The sequence below is a fragment of the Pelobates fuscus genome, chromosome 7 (assembly GCF_036172605.1).
Source record: "Pelobates fuscus isolate aPelFus1 chromosome 7, aPelFus1.pri, whole genome shotgun sequence".
NCBI classification, from domain to species: Eukaryota; Metazoa; Chordata; class Amphibia; order Anura; family Pelobatidae; genus Pelobates; species Pelobates fuscus.
In genome coordinates, this window is record NC_086323.1 from 13,982,329 (window position 1) to 13,996,974 (window position 14,646).

The following is a 14,646-nucleotide window of genomic DNA, read 5'->3' on the forward strand; positions in this document are numbered from 1 at the left end:
AGCTAAGCGGCAATCAGCAGGAGCGTTCCACTGTTACCATGGTGATTGCAACACTTTTAGAACGTTGCCCCCGGAGTGTCCTTTATACAATATCTCCAATATATCGATTAGTCTGCTGGGGGGGATTATTATAAATTTATTATTAATGACAGAAGTAATTAATTATTCCAAGTTCAACCCTTTATCAGCACTCGAGCTGAAACATTAAGGATCCAGTTCTGTTTCAATACAGTGAATTTAATAAAGTGATATTTATTAACACAGGGAGTTTTATAAGGTGATATTTCTTTACATTCCGATTCCTGATCCCCTGTGGGAGAGGTGATTGGGTTTGGGGTGTAATTTAAAGAATGTGGCAGAATGCAGAGAGAGAGAGAGAGAGAGAGAGGCTGTGGGGAATATTTTCTTTCATTTGCAGATAATAAAAGCCAAGATATGAGCCAGTACTTCTGAGAAGCAGAGTGTTAGGGAGCAGGAGGATAAGACTTATCTCCCCTCCACAAACTGAACGGTTTCAATGATCAGGCAGTCTGTCAATCAGCTGACAAGGAGCCAAGTAAACCCCATCCAGAGTTTGGCCAATTCTAGTCCTGAGTTTGGGAGAAGATATGACAAACCAACAGAGTGCAGGCAGTTTAGCTCAGCTTATAACTTGCTGTCCCATTCGGCAAAAATGGGAATTAATGAATGATTCTCATTGATCATAATGTGCAGCTTTTATAAAATTTTATTAAATCTGAAAGGGTTATCTCCAAAAAATAGCTTGAGTTAACCCTTTCAGCAGCCTGTGTGTTTTGCATTGTCTTATAAGACATTGCTCCAACCCTCTGGCACCCAAGAGGTTAACTCTGTGTCCTCCCCATTCACTCATTGGCAAATACAAATTTACAAAAAGCAACTACAAATCGAAAAATCCACAGAATTTCTAAGTGAAAATTAAAACTTTTATTGTAGCACATTGTATCATGTTCTCGGCTTTGAATTTTTTTAGGGAGTTTTCCAGACTTAATTTACTGCCTGGGGCTTCACCAGCTAACCGATGGCGGCTGCATACACAGTAGCGTTGTTGACCTGTCCTTTTTTTTTTTTTTTTGTACTGAAGAAGAAATCGAAAAATCATCTGAATTTTAAAAAGAAATAAAATAAAATAAAACGAAATATCCTTTAGATTGTTTCTCCTTTATGCGTGTGATGTCATTTATTTTGACAGCTTTTAATTCTTTGCAAATAAACGAATCCTGTACTCCGGTACTGAAAGAGTTAATTCATTTCCCAGTCCTTGTATCGGAATATTAAAGATCTGTCTGTTCACAAACTAGTGGGGGGAAAAACACATGGATAAAAAAAAATAATAATAATTAAAAACGGGGAAAGGGTTAACGCCCATCCCTCATTATTAAGGTAGTAATTCTGGTTTGGAGAGAAATTGAGTATTAATCATTTCTATGAGTTTAACCCTCCCCTTACCTGTGGCTCTCACTACACCCTGCACCCCTGCCAAACTAACTTTTATTTTTTTATTACTTTTATCATTTGTTTAATAATATTTTTACAATAATCCCCCCTTCTCCAAACTGACAGCTTGTTCTGGATACAATGTATTATTTTTGTTTGTTTTTTATTACTTTTATCATTTGTTTAATAGTATTTTTACAATAATCCCCCTCCCGCCTTGTTGATACATTTTAAAGTAAATAATAAATAACATTAAAACAATTGAATTGGTTACAATGTTACTGCGAAGGACCTAATGTCCCAGCTTGCTTGCAGAGGGATTGCATGAGATTCTCAGTATTTACTGATACAAAGTATATTCCATGGGAAGTCACATTGTATCCAGCACTGTTTCTCTGTCTGCACAATGTGGCTTTATTCATTCTGGTCTCAGGTAATGAGAAGAGCAGGTAGGTTAAAGCTGTGCATGCAGTTTATCACATGTGTGCTAATACAGTATATATAATAAGCCTGGGGCAGTGGGCGGGGCTATTCAAAGACACAGTATGTGTACAAACACATCCAACCTTTAAGCCAATCCAAGCTCATCTGCTGAATATTCATGAGAATTCTCCACCAATCAGATCCAGGCAGGGACCTTAACAGGACAGTGGAAGCAGTGAGTGTGGCTAGTTGTAAGAAAGTTAGTGGAGTACTCAGTACCTCAGCCTGGCTCTCTCCCCCTGACACCCCCTGGTTGCCCCTGGTAAGCAGATTCCTTTGCCCCAGGATGAGTGTGGCTTTTGCAAGTCTGCAGTCAGTGGAAGACAAGCAACTGCCCATAGTCTCAGTAAGTATCATTTTAACTTCTAAAAGTGCTCAAAGGTCATTTTTAATGTAGATTTTTAATTTATTTTTAAGGTTTTTGATTGTTTTTTTGTTTTTGTTTTTTTGTCTGTAAATTTTTCTATTTTTTTTAAAGAAATTTAAACAAATAATTCTAACAATTCGGACTTTGATTTTTCTTTAGATTAATTTTTTTAAGTTTATTTAAAGTGTACAAATGTGACGTTAATGATATTTTATAATTGTCATAATGTATATTTTTCTTGCATTTCGTTAGATTTTAGTCCTTCACAGATTTATTATAATTTTTTTAATAATAAAAGTTAAGTTCTGGCAGTTGGAAGATGTGTCTGTATGGAAGAAATAGCCTTTCTTACTATAACACATGAATTGGTAGATTTAAAGAAACATTAAACACAGCCACTGGCTGGTTTTGTGAGTAGAATCCAGGGAAGTAACATACAATGTCTGCTGAGTGCATCTGGAGCTGTTTGTTTGCTATATGTTCTATGAACTTCTCTGAATGTGAAGCTTATAACTTGTTTGACTGGTTTCCTTATGATGCATAGGCTCTTGGTGAGCTAATGTTTGATTACAATTAGACAGCATTAGAAGGGATAGCTTGTTCCCCTTGACTCAGACTTGTTTGTCATAGCTGTGAGTATTCTGGGTCCCTTTTTTAAATCTGTATTTTCTGGTTTCTCTCCATAGGAAATGGCTCTGGAGGATCTAAGACCACTTAGTGAATTGGGTTACACCATGATTGAGACTTCTTGCATCAAGAAAGAAGAAGATGACCTGGGTAAATTTGTGGACTTAGACTTTATCTTGGCTCATACAACTAGTTCTCAGAATGGGGGGACTCCAACCCAAGGCTCCACTTACCCCCTGCCTGAGACTCCTGAGAGCTGCAGCACCACTTATGACAGTGATGGGTCCTACACTAACCATAAATATGGAGGGGGGACCTTTACCAGCAGCCCCCACCACAGCTATGTGGCTGAGCTGATGACTCCTGATGTGCCCTGTATGGATTTGCCACCTGAATATGGACTTAAAACTGCCATGCACAACAGGAAATACACAGAACTGAGGGTAACTAACATGGATGCCCATGTGCACCTCTCTCCAGAACAGCTCCAACATTTAGGGCACAAAATTAAAAAGGAGCGCCCTGAGCAATCTTGTATGATGAGCTCCCCTTCCCCTACCTCTCCCAGCTGCATGGGACCCATGATGGACCAAAAGACGGGCATCATGCATGTTCAGATGCAAGGTCAGAGCTTTGCCCAGCACAGAGTGAGCCCCCCTCTGGTGCCCATCGAGGAAATGACCCTGAGTGACTGTCACATGATGACCGACCTGCACTGCCTGTCTATCATGCCCATGAACCAGCACTACCAGATCACAGCCCAGTACCAACCTCACTTTGCCAACCAGTCCCCCGCCCAGTTCCATGGACAGTTTGGGGTGTACAGGGACCCCATGAAAGTGCACCCAGCCATGCATGGCATGATAGTCACCCCCCCATCCTCGCCCCTGATAGAGTTCTACCCAACCATGAACCCCCCCGATGACTGCAAACCAAAGAGGGGTCGTAGGTCCTGGGCAAGGAAGAGGACTGCCACCCACAACTGCGAGTACCCTGGATGTGGCAAAACCTACACCAAGAGCTCCCACCTCAAGGCGCACATGAGAACCCACACAGGTAGGATTCAGTCTGTTGAAATTGGTGGGGTATGAGGGTTGTGGGCACTGGGGGTATTCATTTGTGGGTGGGTATAGGAACGGGGGGCTATGAAGTTTTGGGGGTATATGTACTGGGGTGCTGCTGTAAACCAATTAACTTTGATTCTAGTTCTGTAACTTCCCTCTAAGTGCATGTGGGTTCTCACTATTTGAGTCCTGAGCTATGAGCTGCTGAGTCCCAAATAGTTTGTCGAGTTTTGCCTGACTCCTCTCTGGGATTTATATGGTTAACCTACTGACTGTCACATTAAATGATCTGTTACTGCAGTAAATAAAACACAAATGTTGCATGTCAGAGCTAAGCTTAGGCGTGCCAGAGGCTTGAGTCACTTGTTGCTCATCCCTATGGACCTGAGAGGGTTAAAACGGATAAATCTTATAAATCTTCACATTAATTTATGGGGAGAGGGCAGAGCTAGTGCTATGTAGAAAGGGGGTCTTAAACCTTTCATCTTTCTAATTAAAAACTTGCAAATGTTAAACAGCACAGTGACAGAATGTAGTGGAAAAAGTGTGTAGATACAAAGAACTATGTGTAATGACAAGAGATTATCCCGTGTTTGTTTAACCCACAAATATAAGGCCTCCAAGCAAACCCAGGGGGATTTTCAGTATTTGCAAAACAACTGTATGAGGCATTGGGTAGAAGGGGTTAGACACGTTTTGCATGTGAGGAGAGGACAGGTGCTTTCATTAATTCTGGACAGTAGACAGATCTGAGTTTGCATGCTGACAATGCATTGCAGTTCATTTATTTTGTTTACATTTATAGATCTGTTGTGTCTAAATACTGAAATGTATTTATTTAACATGCATATCATTTAATAGAAATCTTTGTTTTATCCCTTGTAGGTGAGAAGCCTTATCACTGTAACTGGGAAGGATGTGGATGGAAATTTGCCAGATCTGATGAACTTACTCGCCATTTTCGCAAACACACTGGCCACAGGCCTTTCCAGTGCCACCTGTGTGAGCGAGCGTTTTCCAGGTCCGACCACCTGGCCCTCCACATGAAGAGACACATGTAGACACGAAGCCAGTGCCGGAGAGCTATGAAGGAGATTTGTACATACACACAGTAATATATATATAAAGGACTATTTAAAGAAATTTAATATTTTCTTACAGGGGTCTCTGTACATAGCATTGGGTCTGTAAATTTGCTATTTAAAGAAAAGTCAAAACCTGATAGAAACCAAACCAAAAAAAAAACAACAAACAAAATATAATATTTAAAAAGCAGCATTATAATATGTTCAGGGATATTTTATTTCTCTGTATTTGTACAGTATTTGTAAAAAGAGGTTTTGTTTTGTATGCTTGTTGCGTTTTTGTAAGGTGCATTTTAATGTGCTGGCTAATCTGGAAGGTTACAGCTGTTTGATAAACTCTTGTGCTCTTAAATTACAAGTGCAATTTACTAAGCCATGCGATGATTGTCATATTGCTCATGTATACAGCTGACTGAGAAATGGCGACACCTAGTGGATTTTTTTGTGCGCTGCGACTGTATATATATTTTCAAAGAGCTCGTTTTGCAAAGTGCACTGTTTTTACCATTTTACAAAACTTTGTAATTTTCTGTTTATATGAATTATCTGACCAGATTTTTCTTTTCCCTTTGAAAGGGATATAATAGGTACTGTTGCAAATGCTTTGTTTAAAAAACATTGTAAAAACCTGTATAATAAAGTTATTTGTGAAAATTTATATTCTACGTCAATTACTTATTTATTTTATTTTTTTAAATCATATTTCTAATGGCCAAAAAAAAAAAAGTACAGCTTGTGTGTTTAGAGGTTGAAATAGAGTGTTTTTCCTGTGGGTAACACGCTTCTAGAAATTTTAGGAAAATTCCTAGTGTACGAGTTATGTGATAAGATCAGTAATTATTGCAAAGTATTCTAGGTAAAAAAAACTAGTTTATAAAACTATTTACTGGAGTTTAATATTAATTAGTAGATTTTATATGAAAAAGCACAAAAGCTCGTCTATAAAAGTAAATGTGTATTGTATCATTACGTAGAACGCAGGTAATGGGAAAATCAGGTAAAATAACTGGTTAGTTCAGCCAATCAGAACGCAAACTGTATCCAAATCATGTTCAGGGATTAGAAAATCCACAAGTGAGCATATACAAATAGCTGCTCCAATAAAATTGTGGTTTTCCCAATAAAGCACCAAAAATAAATGCTCCCTAAAATATTGGGTCAAAGATTTCGAGGCGCTCCCTCCGAAGGTGTTGACTTTGATAACTGGTCAAACCTCATGGCTGCAGATTTTATTTATTTTTATATATATATATATATATTTTTTTGCAGGGCTAACACAACCCCACATTGGGAGTCTTTTCAATAAACCACAATTTCAAAATCCTAGGATAAAATCACAAATTCTGATAACAAAAAATCTACTCCAGTCCAGTAAAAAATAGTTTCATCTGTACATCTGGTTATTTAATAAATTGAGAATTTTGAAGTGAATTTAAAACTTTAGGCGAATGAAACCAGGCCTGAAGCAGAGCTGAATTACAGATTTTTTTGCAATTTGACGATCTTGGCCTTAAATCTGAAATTCCCTTTGACTTCTCCCTTTGGTGAATAACTCTGTACGGTGCTTGGAAACATAGAGTTAACTTACCTCTGCTCACTGTTTGGTAAATAGTTCCAGCTTTACCACAACGGCAAATTTTGTAAACTTGAAAATTCAAATTCTGGTAAATGTAAAAATGTGCGAACTAGCATATAATCCAGGGGCCATGAGATCAGTCAGGAAAGATTTTAAAGATTTGTATTTTTTTTATTTCAATGAAATCTGTCCAGAAACAAATAAAATCCGCCATACATATTCAGGGTCCTCATTGCTGTGAGGCAGATTCAGGTGACTCCAGGCCCCAAACGATGTGACGTTTGGCCAAACCCTTAATATTCTAAGATGACATTGGCCTTTCAGGCGTTGAATGGTCTACAAATCCAAGGGAAGTATAAATGTAAAATGATACCTAACTTTAAATCGGGTCCCCATTTGATGTTCAATAATTATTCCAAACGCTGGGATTGATTCACTATACAGTGGATTGTGGTGATCTGAAAACCGATTGGGTTGAAGAAAGTCTCCAGTCCAGCCCAATGGGAGATTCTCTCCAAGTTTTCTGTCTTAGTCTAAATGTATCGATTTATGGGTTTTGTCTTAGTGAAGTCCATTGCTGATGGGTCACTAAACTTAAAGGGACATTCAAACCACCATTAGCTCTGGTTATAGTGATCATACTTTACCTCCCCCATCTTCTAAGGGCATGGGGAGTGGTCCAAGGGGGAGATTCCTGTTGGGCTAATAGGGGAGCAGGACATAGCTACACTTAAGGCTTTACGCTCCAAATTCTAAATTGTGCAGAATTCTAATGCGAAGGCAAAACAGGGTCAAAATAGCCAAACCCAACTCGACCCAAACTGCGACATGGCGCTGGGGAGAGCTGGCAGACCAACAAGACCGGAGACCGGTGGCATATGGATCTCAGGCTGCCGTGCGAGACTACGCATTCCGTATGCAAAGGGTAGGGTGACTGTACTGTGTGAACTCTCGGCTAGGCACCAGTCTCTAATGCTGGCCCCACTCACCCATAGGAGACTTATGGTAGAATTTTGTTTTCTCTTTTTTTTTTGCTCCTGCCAGATCCACATCTTAAACACTACCCATCAGGCTCTGTAATTAGTCTTAACAAATGGTGCAGCACACCAGATAGGCATTAAGCCCTAAAGCTGCCAACCTCCTCTGATTTATATCGTTATCTTATCTTATTTTATGATTTGGTATCTCCTGCATAAAAGGTAATGTGTGAGTGGAAAGGATGCAGTTACAGGGAGCTAGCCACCGAGGTCCTGTTTATTTAGAAAATGTAATCTTGCTCAAATTTGCACCCACCATAGCAACACAGCTTAACTTTATATGTTTTTCTGGCATATGGTCGCCTGATGGGCACCCTACTCAACGTAAATCCCAACATGTATAAACTGGGTATAATGCTAGCGGCCTAGTATATTAACACCGTTCCTCGCATTGAGGCCTCTCAACCTATAACTAATCATACTGTTAACTTCTGTTGAAATCTCTGCTACGATCTCACGATTAACTACTTAAAGCATGTGTAATATACTGCATACAGCGTGTTTAAAACATAACATTTAACAAATGTGCCGATACTCTTACACCGCAAATGTACAACTACTGTGTTTATATCTTTTGAATATGCTGTTGTGGCATTGACAAACTTTTTGTTACTCCCTGCACAAAGAAAAATAAAGAATTTAAAAAATAAATAAAAAATAGCCAAACCATGTTTTATCTGAGATTGAGAATTGTACCAGAACGGCTAGTTCTGCCTCTGTTGTACCATTAGGATTTTAATTTGATACACGTTGCAGTTTATTTAATAAATTGTTTAGTGTTACAAGTCTGTTTGTTTATTTCCACTCATGGTTCAATACAGTGAGAATTCAAAGTGTATTTCACATTTAAGACCAGAGTAGACGAACTGAGAGCATACCTAATTTAGAGAATTTTTTCCAGTTCAGCTAATACAATCTTAAATTTGAAATTCCCTTTGAATTCTCACATTGCTGAATAATTCTGAAAGTGAGGATAGCACCCAGAGGCCCATCGAGTATATTTCTAGGCCCCTCTGTACTAACTGAGCGCAAAATGGGAAACAGAGATTTTTGGCAATGGGACCCATATCCCTGTTTACCCCCCAAAGCTGGAAGAAGCTCTACCAGACTCCTTTATGATCAGGGACCTGCACTCGTACATCTAGGGCACTCAGTAGATGGCGGACGCACTGACACACAGGCCTGGCGCTATCAATGGTTCCCAGTGAGAAAGATGAACTTAGCACAGAGGATAAACTTAGCACAATAATTTGGGCCTGGGAGCCAAGATTACAGAAACTACATAACAAACCTGTGTATGTACATATAACATATCAGCCAAGGTTTGAATATTATCCGTGATTAAATAGAAGACAAACTCAAAATAAACATTTGATTTATAGACTCCAAACATGCCTTGTTAGACAGTGAAATATGCTATGTATAAAGACGTCTAAATGGCTTATATAAACAAAAAGATATAAAGACACATTAGTGACATTTCATCGTCTTATTGTGACTTTTAATGTCCCATTGACTCTGCTCACACACTCACTGTTATTATATACCTCCCATCGGTTTTAGAATTCAGTTTGCATCGAAATAGTTTACTTTGTGTAGTGGAGGACGTTTGTTTAGGATATTTCCCAGCATTCCTGGAGGAGACATACAGTCGGAGTCTGTAACTGCAATCCTGGCATCCCTCCCTCGTGTTTCTATTCCACCAGAAAACACAAATCCCAGTGTAAGTGTTTGATTGCACATGGCGGGCCATTGGTGGCGATTTTACAGCAGCATTCTGCACACGGACATTAACCCCTTGGGTTTTACAAGTCGGTAGTCAACATTGACCATCTGTGACCACACTCCCTCCCACCATCATGTTTTCCAACACTCTAACTTTGCAAAGAATTCCATAGCAGGAAAAGACGTCAACCAAAAATATACAGAAATATCTTCACCTCCACATACACCTCCTACAACAAAAATGGACCACTTTGGTTACATGAAATGGCAGACATGAAACAATAATTTGCCTTCTTGGACCATAGGTGCCTATCTCCCAACATTTATAATGGACAAATAGGGGCACTTTAGATTTAGGGGTGTGAGTGGGGGGATGTCTAGGGGCTGGAAACATTGTCCTAAGAAATGTTTGGTGACTTATTGATAGTTTGTGCAACAAAAATTTAATTTATAACAAGAACAATGTATCTTAATTACACAGACTGGTTTCTAAATGCTTTGATTGCAGTTTAAAGACACATCACTGGGAGTATTATTGCTGTGGAGCTCTGTTATACACTCAGACACATTACAGGGAGTATTATTGCTGTGGGGCTCTGTTATACACTCAGACACATTACTGGGAGTATTATTGCTGTGGAGCTCTGTTATACACTCAGACACATTACTGGGAGTATTATTGCTGCGGAGCTCTGTTATACACTCAGACACATTACTGGGGGTATTATTGCTGTGGAGCTCTGTTATACACTCAGACACATTACTGGGAGTATTATTGCTGTGGAGCTCTGTTATACACTCAGACACATTACTGGGAGTATTATTGCTGTGGGGCTCTGTTATACACTCAGACACATTACTGGGAGTATTATTGCTGTGGAGCTCTGTTATACACTCAGACACATTACTGGGAGCATTATTGCTGTGGAGCTCTGTTATACACTCAGACACATTACTGGGAGTATTATTGCTGTGGAGCTCTGTTATACACTCAGACACATTACTGGGAGGATTATTACTGTGGAGCTCTGTTATACACTCAGACACATTACTGGGAGTATTATTGCTGTGGGGCTCTGTTATACACTCAGACACATTACTGGGAGTATTATTGCTGTGGGCCTCTGTTATACACTCAGACACATTACTGGGAGTATTATTACTGTGGAGCTCTGTTATACACCCAGACACATTACTGGGCGTATTATTACTGTGGAGCTCTGTTATACACTCAGACACATTACTGGGAGTATTATTGCTGTGGAGTTCTGTTATACACTCAGACACATTACTGGGAGTATTATTGCTGTGGAGCTCTGTTATACACTCAGACACATTACAGGGAGTATTATTGCTGTGGGGCTCTGTTATACACTCAGACACATTACTGGGAGTATTATTGCTGTGGAGCTCTGTTATACACTCAGACACATTACTGGGAGTATTATTGCTGCGGAGCTCTGTTATACACTCAGACACATTACTGGGGGTATTATTGCTGTGGAGCTCTGTTATACACTCAGACACATTACTGGGAGTATTATTGCTGTGGAGCTCTGTTATACACTCAGACACGTTACTGGGAGTATTATTGCTGTGGGGCTCTGTTATACACTCAGACACATTACTGGGAGTATTATTGCTGTGGAGCTCTGTTATACACTCAGACACATTACTGGGAGTATTATTGCTGTGGAGCTCTGTTATACACTCAGACACATTACTGGGAGCATTATTGCTGTGGAGCTCTGTTATACACTCAGACACATTACTGGGAGTATTATTGCTGTGGAGCTCTGTTATACACTCAGACACATTACTGGGAGGATTATTACTGTGGAGCTCTGTTATACACTCAGACACATTACTGGGAGTATTATTGCTGTGGGGCTCTGTTATACACTCAGACACATTACTGGGAGTATTATTGCTGTGGGCCTCTGTTATACACTCAGACACATTACTGGGAGTATTATTACTGTGGAGCTCTGTTATACACCCAGACACATTACTGGGCGTATTATTACTGTGGAGCTCTGTTATACACTCAGACACATTACTGGGAGTATTATTGCTGTGGAGTTCTGTTATACACTCAGACACATTACTGGGAGTATTATTGCTGTGGAGCTCTGTTATACACTCAGACACATTACTGGGAGTATTATTGCTGTGGAGCTCTGTTATACACTCAGACACATTACTGGGAGTATTATTGCTGTGGAGCTCTGTTATACACTCAGACACATTACTGGGAGTATTATTGCTGTGGAGCTTCCACCTTCAAGGTGTAATATAAAAAAGTGCCTACCCATAAAGGTGTTGAGGTAAAATGCTGGTGAGTATCTGGTGGCAGAGTATAGTATGACAGGGTGTGTGGTCTCGAGTATGTCGGGGCATGGCGCCTCACAACTGTTATTTGGCAGCAGAGAGTAACACAGTTAAGTATGAGTTAACAAGGTATAATTAGACAAGTATGGCTGTACAATCGTGTTAGGGCGCCGATCTCCACCTGCTCCACAGCTCCCAGGCCTCTATAGACACCCTGTTAGGGGGAAAGACATTTTTAAAACTGGTCGATTTCATTGAGAATGTTGTGGACGTTTTGGGGTTAGGGGGATTTCCGAGCTCTTGCTATGGAGCTGTAAGAATGATATGATATATCAGTTTACTCTCGTGGTTAGGAACAGTTTTTTGATAGGTCCAGCAAAAGATACGTTCTGGGTTGAAAGGGTATCGAACTGGTTGAGATATCTAGGATCAGTTGGTGCACTTGGTGTCCAAAAGGAGGTTATAGATGCACAGTGCCACCTATTGCACAACATCTCTCCATTCACTAGACACATCTCCAGCATAATGGTGAGGAGTTTGGATAGATTTTGTGGATCTTGGTGGTGGGGACTATGTACCATCGGATGTTCTTCTAGTAGTGCAGAAGTCTTAATATACTTCTGTGGGATATTATGAATTTTTGCCGTGTTCATATTTTAAGTGTGGTATAATGGAGTGTATTACTTTTATTAGAGATAGGACCTCCTCGCTCGATTTTAAGACTTTAAACTGCATCTAGTTCAAACATTTTCTATATTAAGAATAGATAGAGAGAGAGAGAGAGAGAGAGAGAGAGAGAGAGATACATACATACATAGATAGACAGAAAGACAGACAGACAGATGATGGATGGATGGATGTATGGATGGATGGATAGATGAATGGATAGATAGATAGATAGATAGAAAGAAGGACAGACAGACAGACAGATGATGGATGGATGGATGGATAGATAGACAGAATAAGAGATTATAAAGACCGGTGTTTCATTTTTTACATTTTTCTTATTGCATATTTGCCGTCAGATCTCATTAAGTTGCAGGTTTGAAGTTATCACGGCCGACAGATAAACAATGGATCTTTCTGGAAACGATTTGTCTGCTGCCAAAAAGATGTTCCTCTCCATCTGTGGGTTGTATTTATTGCTGGCTTGGCAAGCTATCTGTAGTCTTTTTCTCTAAGGGGAGGGAGTGACATGAAGAGTAAGAAAAAAAAAAAAAAAAAAATAGAAAAAGCAACAACAAACATTCATAAAAAAACAAACTAATCCTATGAGTCAGGGCAATTAGCCCATTGAGAAAGCTTGTTTTTCTACCTGTTGCATATTGATGTGCAATGGTACTTTAAATGGACATCCGGATCCTGGGTATGAGACAGAGCCAATCAGATCCAAGCCTCTGATGTTTCTGATCTTCTTGTTTTATGTTTTAACCCATATTGGCCCTTTTAGGACCTACGTCCGTAAAATAAACCACACAGCTATATAACAATACTCATGCCAGTATACTCAAGATGCAATGGCTATTTCTATCTCAGATAATGAATATGTTTGTAAACTTTAAAATCAGAGGTTTATCCTGAAAATGTCAGCATTGAAGGGTACCTAGCGATGTGCAGCTGCATCTCGCTATTAAATAAAACATCAAACACCCCACCCCCAAACCTTACCTTACCTTATGTACATGCAATGGTTGCATCACTCTAACTACTAGTGCTTTTACCAGGGTAAGCTATGAGGTGGGGGTAATAACACACGATAACTGAGTCAGTCACTGCACTTCCTGGTGAGTTGTGACACCATCTTCTTGAGATACTCTGCCTGCCATGTGCAAGGAATCATGGGACGTTCAGAATTTGCATGGGATGCCAGGCTATGCCAGTACAGTTTTGCATTAGGTACACATCTAAATATGAATTATTTTAAATTAATTTATTTATTTTTAAACTTAAAATAAAACTAACAGGACGAATTTAGTCAGCTTTAATATTGAGACATTTCCTTAGAAATTACAGTTTTTTTTGTTTTTGTTTTTTTAAAGTAAATAAATTGAATTGCTCTCATGATTTGTACTTTTTCCTAAACTATGGCCAATAAGCAATAACATTTAAATCTACAGCTTTTTATTGCTGCAAGACATGGAATTGCGCAGGAAGGCGTTATGTGTGGTTTCCGTGGAGATGCTAATTTACATATATGTATATATTTTTTTTTTGCATAATAAAATGATTTTCCTGGTACTGTCATATTTCCTGGTATTTCCGTTTCGAGCTGTTAACGTGTAAATGTTGGGGCTGTTTAATTCACAAGCTTTGCCTGAACATGTTTACTGGCTGTCTATAATGTAACTGGATCGCTGACTCAGATCCATTGAGTAAATGTGAGGGTCTGACCCTGGAATGCAGAGAATTAGGTTAGTATTTACCTCTGACTGCAGACGCATGTGGACTATATTCACCATGTTCTCAGTTATTGCAAGATGCAACGTCTTTCCATCACTCCTGTAGGGTGACCAATTAACCTATCAATCAGGAATATGTCATAAAATTTCCCTGGAGGCCGGGTTATCTTGTATACGATGAAGCTTGCAGGCAGTTCACTAAGTTCGAGTGCTTAAAGGGACACTTTAGTTACCATAAGCACCACCGCTTAATGTAGTGGTTCTGGTGTGTATAAAAAAGGTTTACATTAACACCTCTACTGACAGTCACTCAGACGGCCACTAGAGCTGCTTCCTATCTCAGTGCTGCAGCACGGGTGTTCAGCATCTCCACGCTCTGCATGGATGCTCTGCATGGAGGCTCTGCACATTCCCCATAGAGATGCATTGATTCAATGAGGAGATCCTGATTGGCGCAGCGCTTTGCCATGCATGCGCTATAGCCTCCCTAGTCTCTT

General features: G+C 39.6%; 1 protein-coding gene across 1 annotated transcript; it reads left to right on the forward strand.

Moving 5' to 3' along the window:
• Nucleotides 1-2,112: 2,112 nt before the first annotated feature.
• On the forward strand, nucleotides 2,113-5,739 carry KLF17 (KLF transcription factor 17). The gene is made up of 3 exons (XM_063427171.1): nucleotides 2,113-2,284; nucleotides 2,992-3,988; nucleotides 4,882-5,739. Exons 1-3 carry the CDS (start codon nucleotides 2,225-2,227, stop codon nucleotides 5,055-5,057), a joined length of 1,233 nt encoding a protein of 410 aa, XP_063283241.1. The 5' UTR covers nucleotides 2,113-2,224; the 3' UTR covers nucleotides 5,058-5,739.
• The last annotated feature ends 8,907 nt before the right edge of the window (nucleotides 5,740-14,646 follow it).

Excerpts from the sequence above, each read along its gene's own strand:
- KLF17 (XM_063427171.1), top strand. The coding sequence starts at position 2,225 with ATGAGTGTGGCTTTTGCAAGTCTGCAGTCAGTGGAAGACAAGCAACTG. Across the intron at positions 2,285-2,991 it reads AGCAACTGCCCATAGTCTCA|GAAATGGCTCTGGAGGATCT; the intron begins GTAAGTATCATT and ends TTCTCTCCATAG. Across the intron at positions 3,989-4,881 it reads GCACATGAGAACCCACACAG|GTGAGAAGCCTTATCACTGT; the intron begins GTAGGATTCAGT and ends TATCCCTTGTAG.